Consider the following 12321-nt stretch of genomic DNA (forward strand, 5'->3'; position numbering starts at 1 on the left):
GATCCCGGCCCCGGGTCACTGGCCGTGTGGAGTTCGCACATTCTCAGCGTGTCTGCGTGGGTCTCACCCCCCTCCCCCCCAACGCAATCATATGCAACGCAGGTGGATTGACTGTGCTAAATTGGCCCTTATTTTGAAAAAAAAAAATTGGGTACTGTGGTAAACCACTGTTGCACCTATATTAGGTGATGTATGGTAGGACCTTTACTACAGGTACGTCGGTAGTACCTGCCTGCTGGCTCCGTCCAGTAGGAAGAGTATAAATGTGTGTGTCCTCCATGCTGCAGCCATTTCGCCAGCTGCTGTGGGAGGCCACGCATCTTAGAGCAATAAAGCCTCAGTTGTACCCAACTCAAGTCTTTGTGCAATTGATCGTGCATCAATTTATTGCTCTAAAATTTTCAAAAGATGGACCTCTGTATCAAACCGGATAGCCTGCAGCTGGATCCTCATTCAAGCGGTGCCAAAAAGGACTTTCAGCACTGGCTAGCTTGTTTCGAGGCTACATCAACTCGGCGCCAAGCCCTGTTCCGGAGGCTCAAAAGATACAGATCCTGTACTCAAGGTTGAGCTCCAGTGTCTTTCTGCTAATCCAGGACGTGCCGAACTATGCCAAAACCACAACGCTTCTCAAAGAGAATTACGCTCAGACGACGAACACGCTCTTCGCCAGGCACATACTTGCCACTCGCTCTCAACTCCCTGGTGAGTCCATGGAAGACTTCTGGCAGGCCCTAATCCCACTCGTCCGGGACTGTGACTGTCAGGCCGTCACGGCCAATGAACATTCAAACCTCCTCATGCGGGACGCTTTTGTTACAGGGATTAGGTCGGACCTCATACGCCAGCGACTGTTAGAAGGGGCCACGCTTGACCTAGCAGAGACAAAGAAGCTAGCGCTCTCTATGACAGTCGCCTCGCACAACATTCAAGCCTACACCCACAGCTGCGCGGCCCACCCCTCCTACGCATCATGGACCCCACAGACGGCCGTCCCAGCGGGGGCCTTACCCAACCAATACGCCTGCGCCACGCGCCAGCCCAGAACCCCGCAAGTCCCCGATGTTATTTTTGCGGCCAGCAGAAACACCCCCGCCAACGCTGCCCGACCCGCGCTGCCCTTTGTAAGGCTTGCGGCAAGAAGGGTGTCCCAGGCCCGCGCAGTCGCCGCTAACGCCCCCACCACCCTCGTTTACGGACAATTGGCGCCGCCATCTTCACCTCCCCGGGCCACGAGCGGCCAGTGGGTGCCGCCATCTTCTCCCCCTCAGACCAAGCGCGGCCAGTGAGCACCGCCATCTTATCCCCCTCAGACCAAGCGCGGCCAGAGGGCGCCACCATCTTGTTCAACCCCCGCCACGTGCAGCCCATGGGCACCGCCATTTTGTCCTTCTTAAGATCTTCAGGCGCCGCCATCTTGTCTCCCCCACGGCACATGGGCACCACCAGCGTTCCAGGACCTGTGCCCCCCGGGCTCCCCATCATCCGACTCCAGCGACGACCGACCACGACCCGCCTCAGTGACCATCGACCAGTCTCGTCCGTACAACCTGGCCACCGCATCAACCAGCGTTAAAATCAACGGACACGTGACCTCTTGCCTGCTGGACTCCGGGAGCACCGAAAGTTTCATCCACCCGGATACGGTAAGGCGCTGCTCCCTCGCGGTACACCCAGCCAACCAAAAAATCTCCCTGGCATCCGGATCCCATTCCATAGCAATCCGGGGGTACTGTACAGTCACACTCAAGGTCAAAGGCGTAGAATTCAACGGCTTCCGCCTCTACCTCCTCCCTAACATCTGTGCTGCCCTACTACTTGGCCTGGACTTCCAGTGCAACCTCCAGAGCCTAACCCTGAAATTCGGTGGGCCCCTACCACCCCTCACTGTTTGCGGCTTTGCGACCCTAAAGGTCGATCCGCCTTCCCTCTTCGCAAATCTAACCTCAGATTGCAAACCCGTCGCCACCAGGAGCAGACGGTACAGCACCCAGGACAGGACCTTCATCAGGTCTGAGATCCAGCGGTTGCTTCAGGAAGGCATCATCGAGGCCAGCAACAGCCCCTGGAGAACCCAAGTGGTAGTAGTTAAAACTGGGGAGAAACACAGAATGGTCGTGGACTACAGCCAGACCATCAATCGGTACATGCAGCTCGACGCATACCCCCTCCCACGCATATCTGATATGGTCAATCACATTGCACAGTACCGGGTCTTCTCAACGGTAGACCTCAAATCCGCCTACCACCAGCTCCCAATTCGTAAATCAGACCACCTTCGAGGCAGGCGGCCGCCTCTATCACTTCCTCAGGGTTCCCTTCGGCGTCACCAACGGGGTCTCGATCTTCCAAAGGGAGATGGACTGAATGGTCGACCGGTACAGTTTGCGGGCCACCTTTCTGTACCTAGACAACGTCACCATCTGCGGCCATGACCAGCAGAACCACATCGACAACCTTGCCAAATTTCTCCACACCGCCACTCTCCTCAACCTCACCTACAACAAGGAGAAGTGCATGTTTAGCACGACCCGCTTAGCCATCCTCGGCTATGTGGTCCAGAACGGAGTTCTGGGGCCCGATCCCGACCGTGCGCCCCCTCATGGAGTTCCCCCTCCCCCACTGCCCCAAGGCCCTCAAACACTGCCTGGGGTTCTTTTCGTACTATGCTCAGTGGGTCCAAAACTATGCGGACAAGGCCCGCCCACTCATACAGTCAACCTATTTTCCCCTGACGGCCGAGGCACAACAGGCCTTCGCCCGTATCAGAGTCGATATCGCCAAGGCCGGGGTGCACGCAGTAGACGAGACTCTGCCCTTTCAAGTAAAGAGCGACGCATCAGACGTTGCCCTAGCTGCCACCCTCAATCAGGCAGGCAGACCCGTGGCATTCTTTTCCCGCGCCCTTCATGCCTCAGAAATTTGGCACTCATCCGTCGAAAAAGAGGCCCAAGCTATCGTTGAAACTGTGCGGCATTGGAGGCATTACCTGGCTGGTAGGAGACTCACGCTCCTCACTGACCAACGGTCGGTAGCCTTCATGTTCAATAACACACAGCGGGGCAAGAATGATCGAGCTCTCCACCTACAGTTACGAGATTTTGTATCGCTCCAGTAAGCTCAACGAGCCCCCAGACGCCCTATCCCAAGGTACATGTGCCAGCACACAGGTAGACCTACTCTGGACCCTGCATGACAGCCTTTGTCACCCGGGTGTCACACGGTTGTACCATTTCATAAAGGCCCTACTCCGTCGAGGAAGTACGGACAGTCACCAGGGACTGCCAGGTCTGTGCCGGACGCGCACGCCTGCTGAAGGCCTCCCACCCCTTTGAGCACCTCAGCGTGGATTTCAAAGGGCCCCTCCCCTCCACCGACCGTAACACATATTTTCTCAGTGCGGTCGATGAGTACTCCAGATTCCCCTTTGCCATCCCATGCCCCGATATGACATCTGCCACCGTCATCAAGGCCCTCAACAGAATCTTCGCTCTGTTCGGCTTCCCCGCCTACATCCACAGTGACGGGATCCTCATTCATGAGTGATGAGCTACGTCAGTTCCTGCTCAGCAGGGGTTTCGCCTCCAGCAGGACGAGAAGCTACAACCCCCGGGGAAACGGACAAGTAGAGTGGGAGAACGGTACGGTATGGAGGGCCGTCCAACTGGCCCTACGGTCCAGGAACCTCCCGGCCTCCCGCTGGCAGGAGGTCCTCCCTGATGCACTACACTCCATTCGGTCACTACTGTGCACTGCCACTAACAACACACCCCATGAACTTCTCTTTGCCTTCCCCAGGAAGTCCACATCCGGGGTGTCGCTCCCGACTTGGCTTGCAGCTCCAGGACCCGTCCTGCTCCGTAGGCACGTTCGACTCCACAAGGCGGACCCATTGGTGGAGAGGGTGCAATTGCTCCATGCAAACCCCCAGTATGCCTACGTGGCGTGCCCCGCCGGCCGCCGGGATACTGTCTCCCTTAGGGACCTGGCACCAGCACGTTACACACACACACACACCCCTCCGGCCCGGCGCCACCCTCCCCTCCCCCGGTGCTCCCAGCCGCAACCCCCCCCCAGAACCATCCGTCCTCCCACGGCCGAGGATGAAAAGGATTTTGGCATGCTCCCGGAGCCACCGAAGATCAGATCAGCATCGGCATCGCCGCCGCCACTGCGTCACTTCCAGCGGCACATCAAGGCCCCGGACCGGTTAAACCTTTAAGTGGTCCACTGGACTTCAAAAGACATTTTTCTTCTCTCCAATATTGTAAATGTATAACTCATTTGTTGTATATAGTTCTCCACCACCACCGCTGGACTCAGTTTTAACAGGGGGTGAATGTGGTAAACCACTGTTGCACCTATATTAGGTGATGTATGGCAGGACCTGTACTACAGGTCCGTCGGTAGTCCCTGCCTGCTGGCTCCGCCCAGTACGTGGAGTATAAATGGGTGTGTCCTCCATGTTGCAGCCATTTCACCAGCTGCTGTGGGAGGCCATGCATCTTCGAGCAATAAAGCCTCAGTTATACCCAACTCAAGTCTTTGTGCAATTGATCGTGCATCAGGTACTCTAAAATTAAAAAAAAATTTAAAACATTTTTAAAAATGTGTTCTTTAAATGTCTGCCATTGCCTATCCATCGTCATTCCGTTAAGTATCCTTTGCCAGCTTATCCTAGCCAATGCACGTCTCAAGCCATCAAAGTTAGCTTTCTTTAAGTTCAGGACCCGAGTCTCAGACTTAGCTGTGTCACTCTTCCCTAAAAGATCCCACATCACAAAGCTGCAAATTAATCCTCTCTGCACAATACTCAGTCTAGGATGGCCTGCTCTCTATTGGTTCCTCAACATATTGGTCAAGAAAACCATCCCTTTACATTCCAGGAAATGCTGCTCCATCGCATTGCTGTCAGTTTGATTAGCCCAATCAATATGCAGATTGAAGTCAGCCATAATAACTGCTGCATCTCTAATTTCCTGTTTGATGCCATCCCCAACATTACTGCTGTTTGGTGGTCTGTACGCAACTCCCACAAACATTTTTTGCCCTTTTGTGTTCCGCAGCTCAATCCATATAGATTCCGCATCATCCAGGCTAATGTCCTTCCTTACTATTACGTGAACCTCCTCTTTAACCAGCAACGCTACCCCACCTCCCTTTCCTTTCCTTTTGTTTCTCCCCAATATTGAATACCCCTGGATGTTGAGTTCCCATCCTTAGTCAATCTGAAGCCAGGTCTCCGTGATCCCAATGACATCATATCCGTTAATGATTGTCAGCGTATGGGCAGCACAGTGGCGCAGTGGTTAGCACTGCAGCCTCAAGGCGCCGAGGTCCCAGGTTCGATCCCGACACTGGGTCACTGTCCGTGTGGAGTTTGCACATTCTCCCCGTGTTTGCGCCCACACAACCCAAAGATGTGCAGGGTAGGTGGATTGGCCACGCTAAATTGCCCCTTAATTGGAAAAAACGAATTGGGTACTCTAAATTTTTTTTAAAACTATTGTCAGCGTAGTTAATTCATCAACCTTATTACAAATGCTCCGCGCATTGAGACACAGCGTCTTAATTTTTTTTTACCCTTTTAAAATTATGATGTAATGTGACCCTTTTTGATTTTTTTTTTTGGTTTCTCTGCCTTCCACATTTCCCTTTACAGCCTTTTGTTTCTGTCCCCACCTTACTTCCCTCCAACTTCCTGCATTGGTTCCCATGCCCCTGCCAGATTTTTAAAAACCCTCCCCAACAGCATGAGCAAACACACTCCTCCAAGGCCATTGGTTCCAGTCCTGCCCAGGTGCAGACTGTCCAGTTTGTACTGGTCCCACCTCTCCCAGAACTGGTTCCAATGTCCCAGGAATTTGAATCCCTCCCTCTTGCACCATCCCTCAAGCCACATATTCACCTTAGCCATCCTGCCTTTACTACTCTAGACAAGCACATGGTACTGGCAGCCAATCCTGAGATTACTACCTTTGAGGTCCTGCTTTTTAGTTGAACACCTATCTTCCTAAATTCAGCTTGTAGGACCTCTTCCTGTTTTCTTACCTATATCGTTGGTGCCTATATGTGCCAAGGGAAGGAAATCTGCCATCCTTAACAAGTCAGGCCTACATATGATTCCGGACTCCCAATATGTGGTTGCCTCTTAACTGCCCTCTGCAATGCAAGCCATTCAGTTCAAGGGTGATTAGGGATGGCAGTCAAACGCTGGCCTTGCTAGCAGTGCCCACATCCCATGAAAGAATAAAGAAAAAAATCCTCCTCTGGATCTACCTCTGGTGCCCGACTCAAGTGATGGTTCCAACTACAATGGAATATCTGGGTCTTCTGATATTCCGGGCAAAGTGTATGTCACATGTGTGCCATCCAGTATCAGCCAAAGAGCATCCCTTGGGAACTTTGTGTTTAGGCCTCGATATTATGGCTCTGGTCCCTCTCCGTGACCGTGACTGTCAGATTGGGAGGTGCTTCAAAGTATGCTGGCTGTAGAGTGGTCCTTGAAACAAGTCTGAAGCTCAAGACGCTTGGCCAGAAAGGTGTCATGATTAAGACAAGGCTGAAAAAGGGGCACCTGGGAGTTTACAGAACGTTTATTGCCGCTGGTGCAGAGGATTGCCAGGGCAGAATGCTTAGAACAAATCCAAAGAGGTGAGATCGTATCACACACCCAGAACAGAGTCAATCTGATTTTCAGACCATTTAGATGAATACGTAACTTCAGTTATGTGAAGAAACGAGAGAAACTTGGATTGTTCTCCTTCGAGACGTTTACGGGTGACTTTCATAGAGGTGTTCACAAGTACTTTGAGTACAGGAGCAGCGATGTCTTGCTGCAATTGTACAGGGCCTTAGTGAGGCCACACCTGGAGTATTGTGAGCAGCTTTGGTCTCCTTATCTGAGGAAGGATGTTTTTGCTATAGAGGGAGTGCAGCAAAGGTTTACCAGACTGATTCCTGGGATAGCAAAACTGACATACGAGGAGAGATTAAGTTGGTTCGGATTATGTTCGCTGGAGTTCAGAAGAATGACTGGAGATGTCATAGAAATCTATAAAATTCGAACAGAATTAGACAGGGTAGATGCAGGAAAGATGGTCCCGATGGTGAGGTTGTCCAGACCAGGGGTCATGGTCGAAGGATACAGGGTAAACCTTTTAGGACTGAGATGGGAAGAGATTTCTTCACCCAGAGAGTGGTGAGCCTGTGGAATTTGCTACCTCAGGAAGCAGTTGATACCAAAACATAGGGCGCAATTCTCCGGAAAAAGTTCTAAGTGCGGGAGCGAACGGGATCAGCCGCCAGCTTCCCGGTGCTCAGCCCAGCGAGGCCTCCAATGCAATTCAACGTTAATTGGTCCCGTTAACACGGCCTCAAGGGATTCTCGTCGCAAATAAAGGCGCGCCAGCTGATTCGCCGGGACCACACTCGGGGTTGCCCCCCGGAACGGGTACACATGATCCAGGGGTTGGCATGGTTGTGCCGCGAGCGTTTGCCCCCTAGGGTGCACCCCCCCCCCCCCCCCCCCCCCACCCCTGCGGAGGGTCTTCCACACCCAGCCAAGCGTCCCCACCGAGCACTGGGATGGCAAGTCCACCGCACCCGGGCTCTTTGCCTGTCAGCCAAGATGACTTCTCACCTCCTTGGCTCCCCACAGAAGCCCTTCCACCAGGTTCATGTTTTTAAAAAGGAATACGAAATGGCGTAACCGCTTGCTGGGGAGGCTGCTGAATGACAGGAGGCCGTTGGATATGGGGTGGCTCTCTTTAAATGGATGGAAATGAGGCTTAAGTGGTGATAATTGGTTTCTCGCCATGGCAAGATCCCAATTTTGCCTATGGAAGCAAGCTGGTTGCAAACTGACTGGCGCCTGGCGAGGATCTCATTTTTGGCCTCTTCCACTATTCATTGACCTTGTTACACTTGCGCAACGAGGCCTGAGAATCTTGCCCATATGCTGCGGTATTCTCCGTCGGCGGGATCCTTCACTTTGCTGGCAGCGCGCCCATGCCCGCAGGTTTCCCGACGGCGTGGGATGGCCACAATGGGGAACAATATTGACCGGCTGTGGGAATGGAGAATCCCGCTGCAGGCGGGGGCACACCGGAGAAGGGGGTGGGGGGGACGGAGAATCCCACCTCTGATTTCAAGAAGGAGTTGCATATAGAACTTGGGATGAAGGGAATCAAAGGATATGGGGAGAAGGTGGGATCAGGTATTTGAATTGGATGATCATAATAAATGGTGGGCTCACCCTATTTTCTATCTGTTTCTGTGAAGGGCTTCAAATGGAGTAAATAAAAGGAGCTATTCCTCTAGCAGGATGAAGGGTAACCAGTAAACACAATTTAAAATAAACGGAAAGATCAAGGCAGTGGGATTGACCAGATACCTCTTTCAAAGATCTGGCAGCAGGATGTGAGAATCTATGGTGGAAACTGGAAAATGTTAGACAACTCCACCTCAACCCTAATGGTAGGAGCGTTGTCAAGAACTGAGTACTGAGCTGGCTTTTACGTGGGGTTCCTCCCTTTTAGTTAAAACTCAGCTGAACACACAGACCTGCCGGCACATCAACTCTGGTTAAGACGGCTTTATTTTTCCAAACTTAGTCCATGTACAGGAAGAATGATTTGGATAAATGCCAAAACCACTCTGCTTTACACTGGTGCCCCAATAATACAATTTTCTAAAAATCAGTAGCCCACCCCTGTTGGACTTGATCCAATCCTTGGAGCTGTCAATTTTATATTGACCAATGAAGGTTACTTTAAGCAATATGGTGACTGTGGTCAACTCATGATTTAACCCTATCCTGCCACCTGTTCTTTACCAGGACACTTTATCCATTATGAGTTTGTTTTGCTGCCATTCCCATGTTACTTATCACAGCCAGTTCCTGCCCACTTCATTGTTCGTCTAGGGGCAGGATGCTGAAGTTGGTTCCTCTTCACACCATGGATTGTCTGAGACAGGATGTTGGGGCACTGATTAAAACTGCTTACTGAGCTCACTGTGTTATTGCTGACCACACTATTTCTGTCTAATCCTGTTTGTCTTAAAAACATGGGCAAGTTAGCTCGCTTAAATCCCATCATGCATTGTAGCTACTACTTTTAGCAGGAGTTTAAATGCTTGTTACTGCTATGTTCTAAAAATAAATGTTTAATGGTTAATAATGATAACTGGGTATCATTTCATAGAATTTACAGTGCAGAAGGAAGCCATTTGGCCCATTGAGTCTGCGCTGGCCCTTGGAAAGGGCACCCTGCCCAAGCCCACACCTCCCAGTAACCCTACCCAAACTTTTTGAACACTAAGGGCAATTTATCATGGCCAATCCACCTAATCTGCACATCTTTGGATGTGGGAGGAAACCGGAGCACCCGGAGGAAACCCACGCAGACACGGGGAGAACGTGCAGACTCCGCACAGACAGTGATCCAAGCCGGGAATCGAACCTGGGACCCTGGAGCTGTGAAGCAACTGTTCTAACCACTATGCTACTGTGCTGCCCCGGTATTCACATTTCTATGAATTGTCCCAATCCTCAATAAACTAACTTATGTAGAACTATTCTAGTATTATCCTAGCTAGCCGGTTTTAAGGGATCTCATCTCAGGACACCCCCCTTCACTAACTGTCCTCTAAACCCTATGTCCCACATTTTTGGAAGATCATCATGGGGCAGCTATGAGATAGAGTTAACCTGATTGGGCCCTATGATTTATGGTTATTTATGGTTTAGCTCACAAGGCTAAATCGCTGGCTTTTCAAGCAGGCCAGCAGCACGGTTCGATTCCCGTACCAGCCTCCCCGGTCAGGCGCCGGAATGTGGCGACTAGGGGCTTTTCACAGTAACTTCATTCAAGCCTACTCGTGACAATAAGCGGATTTCATTTCATTTTCATTCATCTGTTTTTATTGTCATTACCTATTCCCTTTTTAAAAATTGTTTTCTTTATTTTGCAAAATAAAAATAAATGTTTTAAATTTGTAGGTCACGGGCAACAACCTGAAGAGCCCAGAGTGCCAAACATCCTCCCATCCACGTCAAGCTCCGCTGTGCACTTCCTGATCTGTATTTAAGTTGGAATGACAAGGACTATCACAAAACCACATAGCAGGGTGAACATTTTCACACTAAATCAATAAACCTACAAACAAACATGATCTTGGTAAAAATGGATTGATATTTGAAGTAGGATTACATGTTTTACTTGCTTTTCATTGTGAGTAACTAGGGAGTAAATACAATGTAGTCCGTACGTGTTAAAATAAATAGTATAGTGGGGGAACTCCATACATTAGTTCATACTTGTTTGTAAATGCATAAAACTGGACCAAAGAAAACATGGGTGGCAGGTCAAAGTAAATGCCTCATCAATGGAATCACAAGTTAAAATAATACCAATAGGTCTTTATAACACAGGAGTGGAACAGAGCACAGCAAATGTGAACTTTGAATTTTCCACTAGTTTAACTGGGAGCACGTTTACAATGTGTTAAATGGGTTTTAATTTATTTGAATAGGAAAGTGGTTTATTCTGTCCCTCTGAAGACTACCAGTAGTTTGACCGAGGTCTGTGGACTTGGTGCAAGGCAATGGGAGATAACTTCAACTTTTTGAACACGACAGAAACGAAGTTGCTGGGAGATGAACATGATTTTTGCCGATGTACTGTTTGGTGTTTTAATTCAGTAATTTATTTTTGCCATGTTTGTTTAATTGTGTGTTTTAATTGTGGTTGGCTTTGAAGAAAATCCAAAAATGGGACAAAAGTTTAATCCGAAAACATAGTTATTTTGTGGTGAGTTTTCTAATGTGGTATTTTCAAGAAGGATGCCGGAATTTGCAAATGGCTGGGGGGGGGGTTGCTTTCAGCAGGCAGGTCTTCCCTCTGTTTATAACAGAGAGGAGTAACAAATGCTAACGTGGCATTTTTTTTCCTGAAGTACACCATACTAGAGCACTCTGAGACAATTCTTAAAAGTCTGTCGTTCCCACTTGAGTTTTCTCTAATTTGTTAAATGCCAAAAAAATACACACGGTGTCAGATATTTTTTTTAATTGTGTAAACCAGTCATGGGAAAATTCCGATTCCTGATATACTTGTCATGGCTGCTTGCATTGTTGAATGTTCTTTTTTTTTGTCTCGATCTGCGAGATGAATGTGAAGATGTTGCAATGATGCATAACTTTTTCATCCCACTGTCACTGTTAATGATTCTGAGTGGCGCACGTCGGTGTGATGTGTGCCACCTATTAAGAAACGTGAGCTTGTGTGTATTTTTCTACCTTACTAAGTTTTTGCATTTGATGGAAATACACATTTCGTATAGTGCCTATGTTAAGTGCTTTATTAAAAAAGCTTTGAAAAGCAAAGTTATTTTGAGGCCTTTACTTTATTGGGCTCGGGTTGAGGAGGTCTATCGTAAGCCAATAAAATGCATACCTTACACAACATCCGCAGAAATGACTTAATTCATATTAATGAATCACAGAGAATTACACGACTGGGGAAAACTTCACTATTCTTAGACGATCTACTTTAAGGCTTTGCTCAACGTTACAAAACACCACATGAAGTCATCCAATCCTGAAACTGAGTGACAAAGAATTTGCATTTATATAGCACGTTTCACAACTTCAGGATGTTGCAGAGCCACTGACCAACAGTTTTAGTGATGTCACTGTTGCATTGAGGAAACAACAGCAGCCAATAGGCACACAGTAATGTCCCATAAACAACAATGAGATAAAACTAGATCATCTGTTTTAGCAAGGTTGGTGGAGTTATAAATATTAGCCAGGACACCGAGAAAAAAAACCCCTGGTCTTCTACAAAATGACAGCCTGTGAAGGGAGTTAACAGAACAATAGCACCTCCGCCATTGGCATCCTGCAGTATGAATTAAGTTTGCATTCACCTGAGGGATGGATGATGTTTCAGTGCACAGAAACACGTCTGAAACTTACCTAGTTCACATGGAATATTTGGAAACTGTTTCTGAAATGCTACAAAAGCTAGAATGTCAATCTGGATTATTTTATCAAGCCTGTGGAGTGCCACCCAAACTTGTGACTCTGTGACAGAGGTGCGAGTGAGCCATGGGTAACACCTATCAGCTTTTGTAACATTTCAGAAACAGTTTCCAAATATTCCATGTGAACTAGTTTCAGACGTGTTTCTGTGCACTGAAACATCATCCATCCCTCAGGTGAATGCAAACTTAATTCATACTGCAGGATGCCAACATTTTGTGATTCAATCCTTGTTGCCCGCGGATTTATAGAAAATGGTCACTTTCCTTCCA

General features: G+C 48.9%; 1 protein-coding gene across 5 annotated transcripts in view; it reads left to right on the forward strand.

The window, feature by feature from the left end:
* Positions 1 to 11393, forward strand: part of LOC119963487 — a 110330-nt gene extending 98937 nt beyond the window's left edge. For all 5 annotated transcript variants that reach the window (XM_038792681.1, XM_038792682.1, XM_038792678.1 and 2 more), the window contains one exon: positions 10004 to 11393. In XM_038792681.1, the coding sequence (XP_038648609.1) occupies positions 10004 to 10081 (78 nt within the window). In that variant the 3' untranslated portion in view covers positions 10082 to 11393. The remainder of the gene's footprint in view (positions 1 to 10003) is intronic.
* The last annotated feature ends 928 nt before the right edge of the window (positions 11394 to 12321 follow it).

Source organism: Scyliorhinus canicula, chromosome 3 (assembly GCF_902713615.1).
Source record: "Scyliorhinus canicula chromosome 3, sScyCan1.1, whole genome shotgun sequence".
NCBI lineage: Eukaryota > Metazoa > Chordata > Chondrichthyes > Carcharhiniformes > Scyliorhinidae > Scyliorhinus > Scyliorhinus canicula.